Genomic DNA, 23,689 nt, shown 5'->3' with positions numbered 1-23,689 from the left:
AGCTAAAATTAGAATATACTGTACTTAAACCTTTTCATATGGAGAAATCACATCGATCGTAATATGTATGTACTACTTATAGTGCTCATCCAGAATAGATCTGCTCTTGAACTAGTCGAAGAAAATTTTATCTAGTATCTTCCTCAATCTTCTGAAAAGACTGGCTCTTGTTTAAAAAAACATGTTTTTTGATCATTTGATAAAAATATTTGTTGTTATAATTATATTTATTTTATAACACATTTCTTGTTTTAAAAATTATTACAATTAGAATTTGTATTATATATGATTCGCATCTGTGTAAAATAGTACAGTATTACCAAAAATTGTATGTATTTTGCACGCGCTTTTTTAAACATCATATTTTATTACAATAATAAGAAATTACAAGACTATGGTTTAAAATATTCCAGAAATTGATTAATAAAATTATTAATATATTTACATAATACATGGTTATAAATGAGCAATAATTATACAAATCCATATTATTGAAATTTCAAATATAATAATATTAATTAACTTAAACATATAATTCATAGAAACAATATAATTAGCAAACAATTAGTAAACAATATAATTATATTAGATATAAAATCATTCAAAATTCACATTTTATAAAAACGAATTTAAAATATTGTAAATTTTTAAATATATTAACTATTACTATATGTATATATATTTGAATATTTTTTATCTATCGAATGCTCGTATACTATCAGACTGTGATAGATGATCTATCGCAATAAATGATTTATGCGTGTATTAAATCACGATTTATTAGAAATTTATATATACATGTGTATAATTATTAAACAAATTTTAAGACAATAAATATCTACTAACTAATGACCATATGATATATGAGAATGTTAACACTAAAATTATCGATTCGATTATTGATATTAGATGATATTTCACAATTTGATCGACACAAATTCAGTACGAGGTAAAAATATTTATTATAAGTTTTTCTAAATTTTTTTATATGTGTAAAAATATAAATATTTATGGATATGACTGTAGTAAAAATTCATTTTTTTATATTATACTTTATATTAACGCAATATTAACAATAATAGGGTAACATGGGGCAAAGCAAAACTGTAACAATATGAAATAATGTTGTTATTATAATGTACGAATATTATATAATATCCATACTATTTTATTACCATACATTATCATTTCATATAAAAAATAAATTAATAATTATAATAGTATCATTTTCTAAATATAAAATGAATATTTTTTAAACACTGCTGATAATTATTAACATCTTTTTACAAAAATAACTCATATGAGAGCTTATAAACAATGTTTATATTATAAAATGTACATAAAATATATAATATAACGATAAACGACGACAAAACCAGTTATAAAGCTTTGGTTATACAAACATATAGCAATATGTTTGTATACGTTATCAAATTCTATTACATTATTATTTTACCGAATAAAAGTTTCTCTATTAAACTTCTAACCTTCTAAACTTTCTACACTAGAAAATAATATGTAGGAATCATGATTTTGGTATTTTCATAATTCTTCTATATAATCATATCTTTTTCATTTCAAATGAATATTAATACAGACAAATTTACGGCAAAGTAATCATCATTGAAGAAAAATACAAAAAAATAACAAAAATGTAACAATCATCTTTACCTCATGTTACTCGTCATTTCACTGCAGTTTGCTGCAAAATACTATGAATATATGTACACAGAATGTTGCCACATTTGTTTATTGATATATATTATATATGGTAAACATTTAAAGGTTCTATTTCATGTTATTAAATCCGTCCACTATATATTGTTAATTGAGAATATTTGAAAAACAAGGGAACATAATAAAACATTATATTATACGTATATATGTATATAGGAAAATTTCAAGAAGCTAATTATACATTGATTTAACAGATTAGTGAAATAAGCAATCAATAATTTGTCATAATTATAATTACATAATATTATCTCTCACTTTATTCATCTTCACTTATAAATCATATCAACATTTTGTATGTGCATGTAATTTTAGGATAGGAAGTGTTTCAAATTATTATCTCATCAATATATATTTGAGATGCAAAAATAATCACACAGTTTTATATTTAAAATTGTTATTGACGCAAATCCATTTCATCATGGCTTCAATTTCAAATATAGAAAATTATTTCTTATAGAAAAAAATAGTATTTATATACATATATATCATTTACATAAATTCTAAATAGATCTATTCTTTCATACTGATCTTATAAATTAAATGAGATGTCACAAATATAAATATAAAAGCATACTTTCAAAATTATTATATCAATCTTTTTCATATTTGGAACTTGACAATAATTTAATACATGTGTAGGTTTTTGGTTGAAGTATAGGTGCTTTTTCTAGTCTGTTTATTCGGTAACCTATTTTAGAACCACCCTGTGTGCATTTCGATTATTTATAAGGCTGTGTGCATACGTGAATATCATAATTCGAAAAATAATTTCTTGTATAAGAAATTAAATAAATATATAAATTATGCAAATTATGCAAACAAAAATACCTTAATTTTTAAGTAAAATAATGATATATGTTTCAACGTGCCTTAGATTGGTATTGATAGTGATAATTAAATTTCTACTTGAAATAATTTTACATGTAAATATAAGATCATGTTTGCTAAAATAAGTCATCTATTTCGCAATTTCTTCAAAATTAAAGTGCAATTTTATTTGTTAAATAATATATATGTACATTTTTATTAAGAAAAAGAGTGTACAGTTAGAAATGTTTTTTGTTGTAAATAGAGGCCAGTTACAGATGTTTCGTTATGCATGATTCAATTCGAGAGGCAAATGATCAAAAATGAATACTTTATTATAATTAAATTTTCTTTAGAGCTCTTAACATTACTAAGATTTAAATAACAGTTTGTAATTCTTAGGAAAGTAATTAATTAAGTAAAATTTTTTTACATGTACGCCAAAATAATGTACTATACATGTGAAATTCATCTGAGTCACATGTTGAATGATTTTACATTTTTCTTATTATTAACTTAACAAATTAAATAAAACAGATTAGTTCATTTTGATGTTAAAAAAAGAAATTGAAATTTTAAAATAAAAAAGGGAATATCTTTGGTAGTATTTATCTGCTATTAAAGTACTAATATTGTCCAAGAACATTTTGTACTAATCTGTAAACAATGCTATTTAAACATTCCCATTTCTTGTATATTGCTATTTTTATGCGTTCCTTAATTGTTATCTACTGTGAACGATTCTTATTATATAAGAATCTAACAAAATGAAGGACTTTATTGGACCATATAATAATAAACTGCAAAATATTGTAATAAAATTATACACATTAATGTTAAAAATAAAGAATCAGACAAGTATTTACTAACAAAACGAATGTAACAGTTTAGAAAGTATCTATATAGTACGCATACATATATTAGACAAAACTCCGTTTTCTGTATTTAAATAGACTTCTTGCAACGATACGAAATTTTTCGAATCGTCTGATGTATGTAAAATGTTGTAAATATATGTTATTGATACTTATAATCTGATGTATTTTAATCATTTCACTATATAGCTATGAGACCAGTTTTCTTCGATGCTTAACAAGATTTAAGCAATTATGACAATTAATTTTTGGTTCAGCTGTACCAATGTAATGTAAAATAACAAACATACAAACTTGTATATATTTTAAAAATATTTTTCATATCTTCACATTTAGTTTACAATTTCGTTGGCATCGATCGTATTCTTATAAATTAAAAAATTATCGATAAAAATTTATCATCGAATTGAGAACTGTACTCGGAAGATATTTCAAATGAAAAACTAAAGACGACAATTTGATATGAATTTTAATTTCGACGTATACGTTTCATTTCAACTGAATTTTATCTAATAAAAGTAAATTCATTACAAAATACTGGATGACATACACAAAAATTTAAACAATTGTATCTAAACATATATTTATGAAGCGGTTGAATAAGAAGGTAACTATCTAAAAATCCAAAATCTGTAATATATATCATAAACTTTATACGTTAAACATTGTTTAATTTATTATGCTGAAATTTACATATTCATTTTGAGTAATATTAAACATATATAATGCATATTTAAGTAGCAAAAGCTGTTATGGTATACAAAACACATAAACTTATGTTTGTGAAAATAGTACAATTTTGCCTTGTATAAAATATGACAACAATATTTTTAGATATAAAATAATATATATTTCAAATATATTTTAAATATAAAATAAAAAAAGCAATTTAGGTGTAGATTTACCACTTAAAAATAATAACATGAATTCGTATGGATATATGTGTGTATATCTATTTTAACCTTATTTTAAATTATAAATGTTTTTATATTTTAGTAAATTGCATTTCAAAATAGGTATATTCCAGGTATAAACATTAACAATTTCCATTCTTTCAACTTTTGTTTTCATATTATCAGATGTTTTAAAAATAGTCACCAAGGTTATTCATGTTTATGAATAGGTAAGCAAAATTAGATATAATGCTATATTATACATTTAATTAACATATTTTGTACATCCTACCATATTTTATTAAAATAATATAAGCAATACTCTTATATATATATATATATATATAGTTATTATTTATATCAAGACAAAATATCTGCCCAAGTCAAATTAATTTCTTTATACCAATCTACATCTATCATAATGTAAATTTACAAACAAATCCATTAAGTTTAATATTTAAGTAGCAGACTGTTTATAGTTCTTTGTACTCATTAGCTTTTTACCACACATTGCACATATAGCCTTTTTATATGCACATGATTGACAATAATGTGATCCAACTTGATGTACTTTCTGTCTACATATTCTGCAAGTTTCAAAGGTAACAGTATAGGGATTAAATCTTGCCTTCCCTGCAGAAAGTGCTTTATTTTCTCCAACTTTACGTCCCCCACTTTCTACTGTATTCCGTGCACCACTTTTCCAAGGATCTGGAGTTATAACTTTTCCTAATTTTTTTTCACATTTTTCACAGACCATTTTGAATCAGACTTGAAATTTCAATTCTGAAATATAGTAAAACTTCGTTATATGTGATCTTTATATTATATTGTATCATAAAATTAAATAATAAAGGTTAGATTTAGGACTAACATGTATGTAAAAAATAATGAAAAATGATAAAAAAAAGTTAACGTGAAATTAAAATAATTGACCAATAACAAATATACGTATAAATTTTTAATATTTTATATTTTTAAATTAACAAATTAAGATATTTTCAATTTACCTTCAGGGCTCTTATTAATGATTAAATATTACTCCTTTAATTAGTACACATTTTATATGACTACATCCCACACTAGTTTTTAATCATGAACGATAAGTATAAATATTCGAGATATTAACTGCAAATAAATAAATTACGAGAAATATCTAACCCAAATATCATAGTCTTATCCACGGCCATATAGACAAGTCTCAACATCTGGACTAAACATTTATATATCGAAAGCATAGTAGAAACCGCTCGAAAATTGAGTCATAAAAAAGCAACATGGAAGCAAGAAGATTCATGTTTTGCGCATGTGTAGCGTGCTATGAATGTCTCACACACAGGCAGAGACGCTCTACTCATCTCTGCCTGGCTCGTAAAAACGTGAACTTTGTTGTCTTCCATGTTGATTTTGCATGACTCAAATTTCGGACGGTTTCCCTATTGAATGTCAAGACCTGTTTACATGGCCGTAGTCTCAATCTCATCCATGTCTCATCACAATCAACAGTTATCAAATATATATACCACCTAGTTGTAATTGCGGATCAGTAATAGATGGCGCTTTTCTGATTTAATTATTATTAATATCACTAAAAACTAATTACATAAGATTCATATTTACGCACATTGTATATGTACTTCCGTATATACGTATGGTATATATACATGTATGTACATACATAGATAAGCAAAGCATATACTTAAATTCCAATAGCACTACACTTCTTAATGTAGAAAAATAATAAGGATAAATTAATATTTGTAACATCCTAAATATCTTTATTTATCATACTTTGTATTTTAAATATTGGGCATGCACACACACATAATTCAAGTTTATGAAAAATTAAACATACTCTATTGTTAAAGCAAGTAAATTCATTTTATGCATTATATTAATGTATTTTATTACAGTTTATGTTCTAAAAATTTAAATATCACATAAAACTACAAAGTGATAGCATCTAATCATTAAAACAAAAATTAACCTCTTGAGCGGGGATAGCGGATATATCTGTTCCTGTTAATTGTTCGCTTGGCTCACCAAGCGAATACATGTAGGTACCTTATCCGATAGTAAGATAAACATTTCAATATTCTAAACTAATGACCCGTTATACGAAGGACTTGCAAAAAATTTTTCATCCCTTAAGCGTTAATAATTGAACATGTGTAGAACAAAAATAGCTTAAAAAGTTACAATAAATATCAGTTTTTTTCTTAACATAACTATGATTAACCTGAAATATACGTTACTTGTTTTAAGATAATAGTGTCATTATTTTTATACAATTAAAATGGGTAAAATGTACAAAGTTGGTAAATTAATTAAAAATCATTATTTTCTTATTATTTCATTTGAAAAATGGATTCTTTTTTTTATTGATGAATGTAAATTGTAAAGGACCTATACGTACTATATAGTTCTTCTTGAACACGAAATAAGTAAAACATAGACTCCTAAACGCGATGCAATCAGAATGCAATAAACTATGCAAGTAAAATATAATTATGTATATATAATTACGTATGTATAATATCGGATGATACATATGGACAATGTATACATATATATGTATCTATATTGTATTATTGCTACTAGTTGACATTCTAAAAGAAACAAAGCATGCGGAAAAAATATATTATTATACATATACGTTTATTGTACTTAGTAATATTCTCAAGCACTTAGATACTTTTAACATGAACAGTGTACTTATCTCTATTGTGTTACAGTGTTTACATCGTATATCAATTAATAAATAACGTTTACTTCATACCATCTATCTGATTTTTGCGACAGAATGATATACAGATGTTTAGATAATGTTTAAGTAATAAAAGTATTTAAAATATTTGTTTTAGAAAAATTAATAAAAACCGCAGTTGGTCTGGTTGATTCTCTTTGATTATCTATTTCATGTTAAATTCTTGTTCAATTCATTTATCAGTTGTTTAAAACCAAAGATGTGATTTAAAATAGGGAAACCATTGCCTTAGATATAGCAACTAGATAACGACATTAAGTTCTGTTAAATTCCTAAATAAACTTTTGATTCTATAACCATAATTTTAAAAATATGTTATAAACGCAAAAATAATGACATAAAAATGATAGTAATTTATTAAGATATATACGCATTCATTGTATAATTTTTCTACAAAAATCAATTATATAAAGCAATATTTTACCTATACATATGTATAGAATATATCATTTTAAGGCACATTGTCCTTAAATATCTTACAATAGTTACTCACAATAGTTTAGTATGACAATAATTAATCTTATATTTATGTATTTAAAAAACTTTTTTTTATTACATATATGTATATGTATACAGTAAATCTTTTAGAGGCAAGCAATGCTTTTCTCTATATACGATGATATTCTTAATTATACTTTTGGCTTATTGAATTTCCAATGGACAAATTAACTAAAAGCATCAACAACTCTCTGTTATAGATAACTTTACGTAGTTAGAACTGGCGCTGACTTTCGTTAGTTTGATTAGAATCACACGATCAACCCTCTAGTCGAAAGCAGCAAGCAATGTTAGTGGAGTAAGAGGGTTGAAGGAAAATTCGACGCTAGGGGTGGCGTACAAGTGTTGGGCGCCATCTATTCGTTCAGTGTCTGACTATCCTCTGAAGACCTGTGTACTCGCGACCGTATTACCAGATTATTGCGACATTTCGTGTGACAATTTAATTCAGTGCATCGTGTCATAACAAAGTGACGAGTGAACGCATTAAAACGGATACAACAAGGTAAATAGAAACGATAATAAAATTTATCCTAAAAGACTTACTTTGTTCGGGTGGCTGCCATCCTCGATGCCAGACACGCGTTAACATGTTGGATCGATTCCTCTTTCTCGCAAGTCGTATTGCGATGGGAGACTCCAATAGAAGACCTGATTACGAATTTTTAGTCTCTTTTTTATAGTGAAAACGTGCATTTTACTTTATTTCGTGCATCAAACGTCCATCTATTTTCGTTAAGTTTGCTCAAAAATGCATAATTTGATGTTCGAAGGGGTCAAGTCACCCTCGAAATCTCTGGATAGAAAGACGCCTAGAGCCAAAGCCCTTCCTCTATTTTTTCGTAAAATTTCTATTAAACGCATACGAGTTCATTGAAATTTCGTTGATTTACACTCATTTCAGATGTAGGTTCTATTCAAGTTTTCCTTTCTTTTACGAATGCAAATACAAATAAGATCGTACGATCGATTTCTCCTTGAGATTTTTTTAGATATATTACAAGTAATAAATTCGATCTTGATACTTAAAATATAATCCAGATAGACAATAGATAATTCGTACGTATCGGACGACAGGATTTGCAATATACATGATGCTCTCATTTTTAAACAGGTGTATCCAGCACCCATAAGTCTGCGTTTCATTTTTGTCAGAAATATTCATAAGAACAATCGCTATACAATCAGATAAATTCTATTTAGAAATCCAAGCACAACCTTGTTTCATAATATTTGTTTTAAACTATATAATTGACTATTGCCCTATAATCTTTAAAAATGAATATTTAAAAATGATTTCAAAAGAAATATTGTTTTTTCTTTCAATAAAAATTTTGCTAAAATAAAGAACATAACATAAAGAACATAGATATATACATATTGCAATTTCCATTTAATCAAAAAGCTAGCATTTTTAATAGTAAATTATCGATAATTATTAAAAATTATTATAATTAAAATTATTTAATATGATTTTTATGGGGAGAAATACTGGAATATGAAAAGATTTCAATGTGTGAAACACAATAAAACACAGTTAAGTACAATTTTGGATAATTATAGCAAACAATGATGAATAAAAATAACGATGCCAATTTACATAATAATTCGACGTACGCAAAATATGAAATACTTTTAATTGTATAATGTATATCACTTCCTCGATTGTTTCCTAATAATTTTTAATTTATGTGAAGATAATAATAATGAACTTCAAGTTATTTTCTATATAAATAAATGCGTAAAATACTTTGTCTTAAATAGCGCACATTTAACTAAATATGCAATCACCAACACTATTTTTAACATTTTCTTTCAATTGCAAAATCGAAAAATTTTAATTATCAAATTACTGAATTTGAAAGTTGATATACTTGTATATATGTACTACATGGATGTATATTCATTTTTATTTCCGAGTGATTATATAAATATTACAGGAAAGATATCACAACATTTTAATACTCATCACATATAAATGTGTACAAGCATTTTATTATTTACATTAACTTTCTAATTTCCGTTTTTTATTTCTCATTACATGTCTTTTGTTGCAAAAACAAATCTCTAAATTAAAAACATTCACATATGTATATACGACTTACATAATTTAATAACATATCCAAAATTATATTACCTATGTGTAATAACTACAGAAGTTTTAGAAAATCTTCTAAAAAAAGTATTAAGTACATTTATGAAATTAAATATCAATCAAATATCAACTTAAAAATTCATTATACTAATCAAATTATATTCTGTTATATCAATAATGTGTAACATGAAATATATATCACAAAAACATAATATAATGTTATTAGCTTTTCATTTTGATTTTTATAGTAATTTTTTTATATTACTAGTTAGAACCAATGTAGAGCTAGCATCTATACATATATTTACATCGGTACTCGAGTAACTGAATGTTTTTCATAAACTTTTTTTGTAATTGGAGTTAAAGTTATTTCGTATATTTCTTTTAACTACTAAGAACAAAATATAAACAAAATTTTTTGCAAGCATTCCTGAACTGAATTATATTTTTTAATACCTTAATTTTTAAGTCAAAATTGCAAGATCTATTTTCTTATAGATATATTTAGCAAGATATATTTTCATATCTTACAGACTGTCAAACTGACAAATGAAAAAAAAAATGAAACTAACCTATGCAGTAACGAAAGACGTCATCTACCGCTGACAGCACACGTGACGATTAACATGCTAATTTCAAATAAAAAAGTTCGTAAGATAGTTTTGTATAATATGATATTTTACAATGCAAATTATCAGTTATTTTCCTTTCATCATACTTACGAGTTAAAAACGTTATTTGCTAGCATTTCTTTATATGCACATGTACCAAAAACTGAACATTGTGCGTGTGAGAGAAATAAACACATATCCATGGCAACCTGCTATTGTAAGCTTAAAGTTATCAGCAGTAACAAAATTTAACATATACATAGATATTTACTACTATATCACGTAGATAATACTGTATAAAGTTCACAAAACTTATGCTATTAAGATCCATTACATATGGAAGAATTTTAAACAAAATAAAACATATTTTTGAAAATGATAATTTTCTTAGATTAATTTTCATTGTTTCATTGTTTCATTACATTATTATATGTATTATAGTAGTAATATTCATTACGTTATTAGTATATATTGTATATACACTATAGTTACCTTTTTCCATTTTTTCCAAGTACTTCATTCCACTTCTCATACTTCAATTATTAATTGTTATATTTTTGATAAATTTTACATTCGTAACTTATCGTTTTAATGTAATTTATAATTTTTTTGCATTTCATAGCTTTGGTGTCGTATCAGACATCATCGCGGAAGAATAAAATTAATTATATTCGTATTACACTCATAACATTAAAACCTGAAGGCTGAAAGTAATACTTATATTTTTTAAACTAAAATTGACTTTTTCATATACATGAAAAATATAAATAAACAATTTTTACTAGCATTGACACAAATCATTAAAAAATTGATAGCTTATAAGTTTGTAAAATAATATTTTCATAGATAACAATACAATCTAATACATTTTAGAAATTTACATTTTAAGAATCAAACAAAATCAAACAAATCAAATTCGCTTACGTCTATTTTAGTACAAAAGTTACACCGAAATACAATGTATTTTAATTATATGATACATCCAAATACAATATTTAATTTAAGTAACAATACGATATTACAAAACGTAATAATTAATATATAAAAGTATAAAATAAAGTTGATTCTTTAATTGCTTTGACAAAAAATATTTTATCTCATAAGTGCACGATTTCACTCTGTTTAAATCTTGTTTGTTATTGAAGAGAATAATAACTATCGCTTCTGGATTAAGGTGTCATTTGTATGATTCATCCCAATGCTTGTTCTCAAGAAGAATGAGAAAAGTAAAAAAAGGAACATGGGGATAGAAGAGATAGGAATAGAATGTTGAAATATACAGCACAAATTATTATAATTACGGATATGCACATGTCTCGAATTAATCATAAAGAGAAACAGGGTCAATACAATAGCAAGCTGTGCAACACCGAGGCAGACTTAAAATGTGCCGATTGTATCTACTGGTGCCAGTGACCTCCTATTGATTCCACGCTCAACGAAGCACGGGCCAAACCCTCGTCTTCTCTCTAGCCCTTTCTAGTATACACTTTCTCGTCTTTCATCTTGCTTTCTTTATGTTTCTTCTGCTAGTGTTTTCATGTTTTCCTCAAATCCGCAAACTTCTCATCCTTTTGCCTTTGTCTCATTCTGTTCGTTTATTTTGACTAGAACTCGTCTTTCTTATTGTATACTTCCTTTCACCTCCTGACTTTCCGCTCTCCTTTTACCACCTTTTCTTTCTTTTCACCGATTTCCATGTCTCATTATTCTATCCAGTTTCTTACACCATTGTCATTTATTTATTCATTTTGTCTTCTTTTTTATATTTCTCTATTTTCTTATCTACTGTTTTCCTTTATTTGTTTCGCATAATTATTATGAAACTACATTATGTGTCTAATGACAATTGTGCAAATACATTTATATTTCGTAACATAAAAACGATGTAAATAGAATCTTGAAAAAGCATGATGGCAAAAGAGAATACAAAACGAAATTAGAATTTGGTAACAACGCTATATATATAGTAATGATATATATATATCATTACTTATGTGATTTGTTAAAATAAATGTAGGTCTGATGGATGTTGTATCATTGAGTTCTTTTGATCTAAATTTTACAATTTCTGTAATAAAGGATATAACTTTTTACGTTATTAAAGTGTGAAGTTGTGTGGTCGGTGTTATGTATTGAAAATACCACGTGCTATGCATATATGTATTTACCTATCAATAATTTAATCAATAAGTGAGGTACCGGTTTATGTTTAGAGTTCAGGACTGTCCAACTTTATAAGTATTTACTGTATCGTAACAAAAATATCATAGTAAACATATTCTCACAATTTTGCACTGTATTTTTTTTAGCTTATTATTATAAACATTCTTTCTTACGATCGTATTACATAAAATACTTTTATATTAATTAATAAAATAAAATAAAATGAAATTTGATAAAGTAATAATACATTTTTATTTTTTCATGTTCCATTTTTTAAAATAAAAGTAAAATTATGAATAAGAATTATGTATATATATTAAGAATAATCATTATGATATTCTGAGTTTTTTTTAATTTTACTGCTTGTTTATCAATTTTAAATGAGATTTCTAACAGGTTATTATTTACTTCGTTAAAGACTTAATATTTATTACATTATATATTAATGATTCTTTACACACCAGTAAATATATATTGAGAAAAAGATTAAGATTATTAATTAGATATTAATTATATGTTAAGCAATATTCAGAACTTTCATCTGATATAAAAACACCTAACAACGTAAAAATTTAACCATATATGTAGTAGCATTCTACATGATACGGATATATAATGTTCCAGAATGGACAGGGTATTAAGAGAAATGAATGTGGCGTGGCGATGACAAGCCTGATCTTGGAAAACGCAGACTTGAACCGACTTTTCCCGAAATGTCGGCCTAGGGGTGGCCCACCCCCGAGTCCGGGGGCCTCCACACAGATCAGTCAGCCGCATGAGAGCCTCTGCCAGAAGGAGGCCGTCTCTGTTACCACCAGCCTCACGACTAGCCTCACAGATACACTCGCGACTACGTTCGCAAACACTCACTCCAAGAACACACATTCAACGCACTCACAAGCGATACCGGAAGACATGATCGACCTCGAGCGTGATATCTCCGATAGGTAAATTTATATTGACTTACCGATCAATGATTTTCTTCTAATCGGTAATTAAAATTAATCGATATAATAGAATTTTAAATGTTACAAGTTGCATTGCAACCATTAACGAACATTATTTAGACCCCCAAAAATGTTTAACTTATATAAATATAAATAAAAATATATTGCGACGAATGTCCAGTTTAAAAATGCACTGTTTACTTGCTAATACTTTATACAACTATTTAATTAAATTACTAAGTTTCATCAGAATGAACTAAATTATTTACTAATGCTTTGTTATAATAACTAGTAATTAAAAAAACACGCTTAAAAAATAATAACACATACAACAAAAATAAATAAAAAATTTAAAATGTAATTTTTTATTAAAGTTATATTTGAAAAGCACTATTTCTTGTTAATAATAGTTTATATTTGAAGGAAGAAATATTGTACATTTATAATCTATATTTTAAATACATCAGTAACAGTATTTGTGTAATTTTAGGTACTACACTGAATACCATTTATATAAATCTTTAAAATATTTGTGGAAAATATAGCTTTTAAAAATCCCTATCTTTAAAATCTATATCTTTTACATCACAAAAAAAAATAAAGATTGGGATAATTCACAGCTATTTCATAGAAAAATAACTTCATCTTATAACATTAAAAATATTAATGAGGAGAAAGTGGTATTGAAAAATAGAAATAAAATAAATATAATAAAAATAAAATAATTAGCAATCATTATATTACATATAATATTTCTGGTACTACTGTAAAAATGTGAATATATAAAAAATCCATATAACTGTTTCTAATCATAAATAGAACTTAAATAACTTGTGTAGTTCTGTATATATATAAAAAAAGGATCTCTTTCTTATAGAATATTAATTTAAATAATAAATTAACTAACTTTCCGGATGATGAATTAAAGCATTAATTTAAATCTTGGTAATTTCACAATATTGTATTAAAAGATGTAATTTAGTTTGTACTGGTTAAAATGATTTTAAACAAGTTTGTAAGCTAGAAATATGTTTTATTTATTCATCAAGATGCAATAAGACTGTAGACTAAGAAACATATATAAAAACGCATTTAGTGTATGAAAGATGAAATAAATAGTAAATAAATAATATTAAAAAATGTATAAAATGAGTAAAAAATTTCATATTTACTAAATTAAATAAGAACTGTTATTTATTGGATTTTTACTGAAGTGTATAATCATAATGATAAATACATATAATAAATAAAATTAATTTTAATACTTTCTAAGATCTTTAAATTAAACATAGATTATAATCATAATTACTCTTTTCTTTCCTAGGACAACGAACATGGTGTCCGGTTTTACAGGTGACAGTCAACTATCTGTTGGTGTTAGCAGTGGTACAAGCAATGTTGGTGGTCCTCTTGGAACATTTAATTCGCTTGGTGCACTTAGTACTAAACCGCTTTCTTCGAGCTCCTCGTCTGCCTCTGGACATAGTGAAGATGCACAACAATATGGTAGCCTTCCAGGTAGTGATCAGCAGAGTCACTCACAACAGGATGATAGTGGGCCTGAGGAAAGCCCTGTATACATTTTAACTTCTGCAAAGGGTGATCGCAGTTACAAATTAAGGGATTCCAGGTAAGTTACTTTAATTATATTGAAATATCTCATCTGTATTTGGGAAATATATATATTTAATGAGCCAAATTAATAAATATCAGAATTATAGTACATTTTCCTTAAATAGATTGTAATCCCTAATCTCTAATAAAATATAATCATTAACTATGTATATAAAAAAGATAATACAATTCATAATATGCGTTTAAAAATATATGTTTCAAGTAAAAAATTTATAAACATACTGAATAATGTTTTAAATATAATAATAAATACTAATTTTAATACTTTCAACAAAGGAAAACTCAATATATTACACTTTCTAAACTTTTTCAGGTAATTAAAATTTTAATTTCAAAATGTTATATTAATTATATTAATCTCAAAAAATTCAGATTGTGATATTAAATTTCCAAACAGTTTTATATTTAATATTGATATTTTTTAACATTGTGTGTTTCATCATAAACAAATTACATTTTCACAAAACAAGAGGAATAAATAATTCACTACTACTTTTTTAATTGCATAATGATTGATTTATTAATAATAGATTTATTTAGTCTCATAGCCTATTACAAGAAGATTGTTATTGGGTTCTTATTTCTAATTTCTTACACTATATTATATTCTTATATTGATCTCTTAGTTACTATGCTTTTTTAATTCTGTTATCTTTAAATTCAGTATTTGTAAAATACCTAAACGATTAAAGAATCAAATATTTATAAAAATTTTACCCACATTTTGAAACAATCGATAAACTTGTCAATGACACAATCGAAGTTTAGTCGATAAACATTACACAGCAATTGATGTTAGGTTAGATTGTACCACTTTTTGTTCTTAAGCTTAATTTGTGGTGATTAATGAAAAATGTATATCATATAAACTGTTTATTATTATATTAACAACAAACTTTTATATAAACTAATTTTTTTTATTAACAAAGTGTAAGTACTAACTATATAATAAATGATATAGCATGATAAAGTTTCTTACACTCTTTGTTTACATTATTTTACAGATACTATCAGTACTCATTTCGTAATGATTTTAATTAAGATAATCAGTTCAAAGTGTCTTTAACAATACCATTTATTGCGATGGAAAGTTATTTAATATAAATTTATTAAATAATATCGACGAAAACAATGTATTTTCATCTAGTAATTGTAATGCCTCATTCTTATTGAAATTTGTTAAGTTGTAAAGCATTAAATATATTTCAGATGATCGTATTATTACAAAAATTTTTAAAAGAATAGTATTAATACTTTGTATTATGTTTCACTTTTTTCCAAGAAAATTTATGAATAAATTGAACATAATTAATGATGTAGATTAATAAGTTATTTATGATTGCAATAAGAAAATGTTGATCTCTTTTCATAACATTATTTTTAATATAATTATACATATGTACAAAGACAATACAGTTATAATATAAATGTAAATAAATATGAAAATTATATTAGATTTTTCTTATACTATAAACATATTTCTACAGATTTTCATAGATATTTGATATCTAAATAATTTATAATAAAATAAATATTGACTACATATTTTGTGTTCCCATTTATCTTTTATTATTTTCTACTGTTGATTTTACATCAACATTAGTATAATATTTCATAGAATATAGTAGCATTTAATATTTGTATTTATGAAATAAATAATATGTCAGCATATGTTTCAAAAATTTTATGTTTATTCTATTTAATTATTTAATTCCTTATGTATTCCTTTTGCATTTTACTTCAATGGAGTTTAAACTTGATTTAACATGTAATAAATAACCATATAAACAAGTGGAGTAGATATAATAAATAAATTTAAGGTATCATTTCTACAAATTTATTGGTTTATATTTTTGTATATAATATTTCTAACTTACTATATAACAATTTAATTTATAAAAAATAGTTTTTACAAACAGTATTTTAAATGTTAATTTAAATAATTATTATTTTTTTAGAATTATAGAAATTGCTGGTGGACGAGAAGTTTTTTCTCAGAGTCGAGGTAAAGTAGCAGCTAGAAAATCACGCTTTCTTGCGGCATCAAATTCATTAAATAATGAAGACATTCAAACAGATAACAAGCTATCAGTTAAAAGAAATAATAAATCACCAAACACTCAAACTATATGGGAATTAAGAAGCCGGTAATTTGAAAAGTATTATCTACTTTTAATACACAAAATATATGATAGAATTGAACAAGAAAAATTTCATTTATTCATACGACTATCATATTCAATAAATTAGTTGTGTATTATTTTCCTGATGAAGGATTGTATATAATAATACAAATTATATATGACTAAATTTTTAGATGCGGTGATACAAGAAAGCAGCGTTCTAATAGAGAAGTCACAGAAACTGTATTTTCTTCAGAAATACATTCGGTGCGACATAATCCAACAAAATCTATTGACTATGATTCCCCTAAGAGCAATCACAGCAATCGTATTATTAACTATGACTCAATTTTGAATAGCAATAATGTAGAATATGGTATATCAAAAAATACTGCGGATCTTGATTATGGATTGTCAAAAAGCTGCATAGATTATCAATCAAATCACACTACGCCAGCAAGAAGCATGGCTATCGTTAGTGATGGTGAAGTAGTTGTCTTTGATGACATTGATGATAATTGGCAAAATTTGCGACTAGACTTAACTTCTAACAATACCAATCAAGTTACACCAACTAATTTAAGCCTTGAAACTGAGGAATCTCAAAGAGGTCGCATTCCTCCAGAACCGTTAAGTTCTAGCATTGGAAGTACACCGAGCCCAACAACGGCATATCATCGTAATACTTCAGAATTTTTTAAGGTGCATATTTTTATTTGCTTGTTTTATCTATAATATATATTTGTATTTACACAATTAAATAAATGATCAGATTTCATTACATCTTCCTTTGTAGCATGAATATAATAAAATTATTTAAAACATTTAATATAGTAAAGCAATTGAGAAGTAAAATGTTTTTTATGCATTATTATCCAAAATAAAGTTTTAAATACTATATAGAACATATATTTTTAGGTTATTACTCCAGCTAGTGATTGTGAAGTAGACTCACCATCTTCAGAACGTAATCACAAAGTAACAAGAGTAATTGGTGAATTACCAATAGCACAATATTCTGAAAGTCCACGACGTTATGGAGTACGTGATACTCAACTTCCATGCCTTTTGTCATCACCATCTGTATACATGACACCAAGGCCTGGTTTTCCACAGAGAGTATTACCGACAACACCAAGTCATAATGAGGTATGTTTCAAATGAATAGCTATATTTTCCTGTGTTGTTATACAGAGTGTATAGTGTAACTTCAACACCTTAACAATTTTTAAAGTCTTTTATAAGTTTATACATATGTATAATTATCTTTAAATTTAATAAAATTCAAATTTGAGAAGGAAGAGGGAAGGTTACATTATTGTATCAAGAAAATAGAAATTACAGAATATTTTCATGTTTCTTTTTAGAAGGAGGATACTTCTGCAGAAATCATCGTAGAAAAGGCTGTGGTAGAAACAAATATAAATTATTCTGATGATCAAGCTGTAAATGCCTCTCCTCCATCTCCTAAAATTGAAGATGAAGAAGAAGACTCTTTAAAACCATCAACTATACCCACAGATAATATAAGCAATCTAGTATCGTCTGGTGGTAGTACATTTGATTATTTATATGAATTCTCAGAAACTCGAAAAGTGCTTGAGGAATTCTTTAAATGTCCACCACCAACAAAAGAAAAGGAAAACAGTACTGAGTCTTTCCCATTTCAGGTATCAACATTTTGTTTATTTTATATGTATTATAATCGACGAAAGTAAAATTTACATAAATACACATTTAATACTATAAACATTTTAAGCTTATTCATGCCTTAGTTAAAGCTTTTAATTCTTTTAATGTAACTTTATCTTATAATGTTAGCACATGATTTATATTAAAAAGCATTTTCTGACTTTTGTTGCTTGTACTAAAATTGATTTTTCTATGATGGTAACTATGTTTTAAACTACTGCTTATAATCATACTCTTTTCTCAAGGATTTGGATTATGAACTGCGGAGACAAGGAGGAAGTGCTTATGTTGGTCAACGATTAGCTAGTGGTCCACCAACAACAGAGGAAGTTCTAGTTCATGAATCTCCCAAGAAACAAAGAGCAGATTTTCCACAAAATGTAAGAATATTCATACAAACAAATTTCTAAATGTGTAATTTTTATTTGTATATAAGCCATTAATCAAATTTGAAGTTAATCATCAAAAATCGATCTACAATAAAAAAAAAAGATAAAGTTCAAAATATATTACATAGCATCGTTTTACTTAAAATGAAGTTATATTTACTTGAATTTTAGTGTTTCGTCTCTTTTCAGACCGGTGAACATGAAAATAATTTCTTAGACCTCTCAGTAGGTACTGGAAGTAGTGAGGATCTCGGAGAAACAGAGGTTGGATTGCAAGTTGGGCACTCTCGCAATTTTACATTGAGTCCTGAAACAACTGATTGCGACAGTAATTGTGGAGATCTCGATAGTGAAGTTTCATTAATGATGATGGATAATGAATTAATACCAGCTAGTGGTCTTCTTGGATCAGTTGGTGATTTAGGAAATAATTCAGATTCATTGAGAATATATGCTAGCATGCCAGTTCTTGAAGATGGCTTATCTAGTGGACACGCCAGTGATACTGATAATAATAATCCAACTGTGATGTTGATGAAGCGACAAATTAATGAAATTGAAAAAGAAATTATTCAACGTAGTCGTATTAATGATAGTACTCATCCAGCTACCACGGAGAATGATTCAGTTGGGAAAGATCTCTCTGGCTTAAATGTCGGCAAAGATATTTTGCATTCCTTAAAAACTTCATCGCCTGATCTATTTGTTCCTAAGAAAGAAAATTCATATGATACAAATGAGCTTCAGCTTGATGGTTTGGATCCTCTTGGCACACCACCACCACCAGCACCTCAGGCTAGACAAAGTGTTAATCTAGAAATAGGTGGTGAAGTTGAAGCTGCTATTAAAGACATTAGAATGGCTTTGCAAAGGACTAAGACTTTACCTGTAAAATCTTCTACAGAAGAACCAGCTGAACCTAATGTCAGTCCTATTTGGATACCAAGGTATTTCACTTTCCTTTTTTTAAAGTTTGTATTCTTTTATTAGTTTTGCAAATATTTGTATATTTTTAATACGAATTAAGGCAACAGCAATTATATTCGAATTTTAATTTATAAGTTCTATATTAGTATTTTTGCTATTTCTCTTGTTCTTTCAAAATTTTAAATAAAATCTTTCAGTATCATATTCCATTCTTTTAAAGTTTGCATTAAAATGCCCGATATGAGCAATAAAAATTACAAACATGAATTATGTGTACTGTTAAACATCTTTATATTTACATAAATAATTTATAACGTAAGATTTTATCTATTCTACAATAGTATTTATTGTTACTATCATACACATCAATCCACAGAGTATTCTTTATTGACAGTAATACATATATTTATTTTAGTTATTATAAACATCATTATTATAAATTTTTAATCTGAATATTTTCTTATATAAATATTTGTACTGTTTAAACGGCATAGTCTCAATAATCTATTGTAAAATAAAAATATTAAGAATACAAAATATTATAAAAAAGAAACTATTTTGCATAATAAATTAATCATTCATATTTGTATTTGAGATGTAATTACTGTTCTTTAAGAACATCTAACTAAAATGTAGTCTATCGGATGGCAGGCGGAGAATTTGCGTGGAAAATAATAGCGAAGAGTCGGAAGTTCGTCGTACGGGTGAAGAAGCAGATGTTGAAATCGAGGAGGGTCCAGATGAAGAAGAGGCAGATACTGACCTCGAAACTGATCGTTTACTTGGACAGCAAAGAACAGACGACCAGGGTTTTTACGACGACAAGGTAAGATATATAATAATAAAATAATATTATTCAATAAGGTTTTTTTAAATCACAATCTTATGAATTGACGAAATAATCTTCGCGCAAATTAGTAAAATTAAAACACACCTCTAAAGATAACAGTATATGTACTATACATATAAACTGAAATCGTCATGTATTTTGTTGCAGGCGAAATGTATAATATTAAAAAATAATATCTAATCAAAGATACCGAATACATATAGTACAGTTTTCTTTCTAGTACGAACTTTAACTTTTCTCCACTTTTTTATTATTACAGTTATCTTCTTATGTTATCATGTTAACTTCTCAAATCTTGTATTTAAAAAATTACTGTTGATTTTTATTATTCTAAATATTTATTAAAAAAACATTTACAGCAATTTAGAATATAGTCCTTCCAAATGTTGAACCAGGTTCTGTCAAAAATTTTTAATAATTTTAACCTTTAATAATGAAAATTAAAAACTTATCGATATTTATTATTTATTCAGCAAAGATTTTTTTATTATTGCCATTTATAATTCCGATTATACAATTAACAAAATACTTTGTATTAAAAATATTACTTTTCATATATAACCACGCAAATATATGTATGTACAAATTATTATTATCGATACTCTATGTTAGAAGGTATCTGTTGATTCAGTATTTTGTTAGTAAGTAACTATGTACAGGGTATTTGAAACTTATTTGTCACGAGCATCACAGCGTTATTCAACATCACTGAATCGTCAAAGATCTGCAAAAAAAGTAGCCGCAAAATTGACCACGACTTTGTTGATATTAAAGGTCAAAATTTTTTTTGTTGCATCGTATTTTACTCATCGTGAGGACAAAAAGTATCCAAGGAATCGTAAATCGTAACTCAATAATTCTCTTGGAGAAAAAAATGTTAAAGTTCCATTAATTTTCAAATTCAGTTTACTTGTAATTTGCTTATATTGTGCAGTCAGATGCAGGAAAAGTAGCATCTATTGTCATACGTAGGTACTCCAGATCCACTATTATAAATTCCATATCTCCCTTTTTTTCTCTCTCGCAGCCGCGGACTCGCATTTCTACATTCCAAATCAATTTTTCTCCTAGATTACGTCCTGACTTTAGATTATAAGAAAATTGATGAACCGGTTGACTAGTGTGAGATGGAGTAGCATCATCGATCGATTCAACAATTTTTTTAGAGTCAAAGTCAGTGCGTGATCTTGGGGAGAAATTTGGTCGGAATGTAGAAATGCGACTTCGGGAATAAGAAAGACTAATAACGAGAAAGAAAAAAAAGGAGATATCGAATTTATAATAATGGATCTGGGATATGCATATGTGACAATAGATGCTACTTTTCCTGCATTTGACTGCCAATTTTGCATAAGCATGTTGCAAAACGAGTTTTAAAATTAATGGAACTTCAACATATCTTTTTTTTTTTTTTCAAGAGAACTATCGTGTTGCGAACCACGATTCCTTTGAGACCTTTCGTCTTCACGATGAGTAGAATATGATGCAGTAAAGAAATTTGATCTTTAACGTCAAGGCCAAGGTCACATCGAGGATTCAGGGTGTAGAAAAATGCTGTGATCATGACAAATCAGTTTCGAATATCCTATATATATCAAGAAGAAAACTCTTTTATTCGTTAAAGATTAATAATTCTTATATTATACAACTTGTTTGATGATATGATAACATATAATTGTTCAATGGTTTTAATCCTTTATTTAGTAATACAAAAAATATTTTAAAAATATTCTGCAATATCTAAGAGAAGTTCAGTAAAGTTCATTAATTATAAAATAATGTTATTTAACAATAAATAAATTTAATAACAATAAAATATCATTTAACTGAATAAGATACTAAGATAAATATTATAGTTTACAAATGTTAATAGTAAATATTAGTTTTTAATAAGGAAAAGGAAATATGGGTTTTATAAAGGAATTATAAAAACTCTTAAAAGTAAAATTGAAATAGTTTCGTGTTTATATCTTATTTATATTTTATAACTATTTACGATTAGAAAAAATTGTTGAGATAAAATTAACCGTTATTTTTATACAGAAAATATTTTAATTTATTTCACATCTTTTTGATATTTATCGCCTCCTTCTCGTGTATTCTGCGAAGAAAGATATTATAATGCATAAAGATTAGTTTATTCAGAATACGTTAAACTAAGTAAAGGATTAAAGTAAATAAAAAATATGCCTTAGGTAGTGCATGATCTGTGTAGGGGTATTATCTTAAGGGTAAACAGACTAACATAATAAATATAATTGGTGTTACATAGGGGTGGAGGAAGCCTAAGACTAGGACAATGTTACCACCGATGAGTGGAAAAGTGCCAACTCCTAAGCAAACTCCCCCGAAAAGCCTGAGTGTCGTTCCGGTAGAAAGCCCGCTAGCACCTTCGGAACCCTTAGCTTCGACCTCAGCCTGTGTATCCACTTCCGCTTCTGCCTCTATTTCACCTCCTCCAGTAGTTTCCGTTATTCAAGCTCCGCCTTCCGATTGTGATGTTACTACTCCCTCACAACCTACGACAAGTCCACAGAAGACTCCAGCCAAAAATTCTCCTTCGTCCCCTCAGAGTCTCAAGGAATCCAGCAACAAGGTGAAAAAGGTGCCCCTTCAATTAAATTTCATCAACCTATCTTCTTTTATTATGGCTGCTACTAATCATACTGCTACTACT

At 26.5% G+C, this 23,689-nt stretch overlaps 2 protein-coding genes and 1 long non-coding RNA gene across 8 annotated transcripts in view; 1 reads left to right on the top strand and 2 right to left on the bottom strand.

The window, feature by feature from the left end:
- Positions 1-4,552: 4,552 nt before the first annotated feature.
- Positions 4,553-5,667, bottom strand: LOC138180922 (cysteine-rich PDZ-binding protein). Its single transcript, XM_069115282.1, has 2 exons — positions 5,323-5,667; positions 4,553-5,098 (listed from the first exon to the last, which is right to left on the bottom strand). The coding sequence occupies exon 2, from the start codon at positions 5,070-5,072 to the stop codon at positions 4,770-4,772; it is 303 nt and encodes a 100-aa protein (XP_068971383.1). The 5' UTR covers positions 5,073-5,098; positions 5,323-5,667; the 3' UTR covers positions 4,553-4,769.
- A 2,128-nt stretch (positions 5,668-7,795) lies between these two features.
- LOC138180523 (uro-adherence factor A) overlaps positions 7,796-23,689 on the top strand; it is a 36,136-nt gene continuing 20,242 nt past the window's right edge. The window contains exons 1-11 of one of the 6 annotated variants that reach the window (XM_069114453.1): positions 7,796-8,082; positions 13,074-13,396; positions 14,721-15,026; positions 16,990-17,178; positions 17,349-17,856; positions 18,073-18,303; positions 18,522-18,824; positions 19,092-19,226; positions 19,425-20,182; positions 20,799-20,988; positions 23,285-23,608. In XM_069114453.1, the coding sequence (XP_068970554.1) occupies positions 13,113-13,396; positions 14,721-15,026; positions 16,990-17,178; positions 17,349-17,856; positions 18,073-18,303; positions 18,522-18,824; positions 19,092-19,226; positions 19,425-20,182; positions 20,799-20,988; positions 23,285-23,608 (3,228 nt within the window). In that variant the 5' untranslated portion in view covers positions 7,796-8,082; positions 13,074-13,112. Of the gene's footprint in view, positions 8,083-12,280; positions 12,300-13,073; positions 13,397-14,720; positions 15,027-16,989; positions 17,179-17,348; positions 17,857-18,072; positions 18,304-18,521; positions 18,825-19,091; positions 19,227-19,424; positions 20,183-20,798; positions 20,989-23,284; positions 23,618-23,689 lie in introns of those variants that run through there. The other 5 variants (XM_069114450.1, XM_069114454.1, XM_069114455.1 and 2 more) reach the window with 5 other exon arrangements.
- On the bottom strand, positions 14,637-15,888 carry LOC138180524 (uncharacterized). The gene is made up of 2 exons (XR_011173325.1): positions 15,753-15,888; positions 14,637-14,956 (listed from the first exon to the last, which is right to left on the bottom strand). It is a non-coding gene; the product is annotated as an uncharacterized LOC138180524 (long non-coding RNA).

The sequence above is a fragment of the Bombus flavifrons genome, chromosome 6 (genome assembly GCF_040668555.2).
Source record: "Bombus flavifrons isolate JBK064 chromosome 6, iyBomFlav1_principal, whole genome shotgun sequence".
In the NCBI taxonomy this organism is placed as follows: domain Eukaryota; kingdom Metazoa; phylum Arthropoda; class Insecta; order Hymenoptera; family Apidae; genus Bombus; species Bombus flavifrons.
The sequence above is the reverse complement of the archived record's forward strand: the minus strand, read 5'-3'. Positions and strand labels throughout refer to the sequence as shown.

Excerpts from the sequence above, each read along its gene's own strand:
- LOC138180922 (XM_069115282.1), bottom strand. The coding sequence starts at position 5,072 with ATGGTCTGTGAAAAATGTGAAAAAAAATTAGGAAAAGTTATAACTCCA.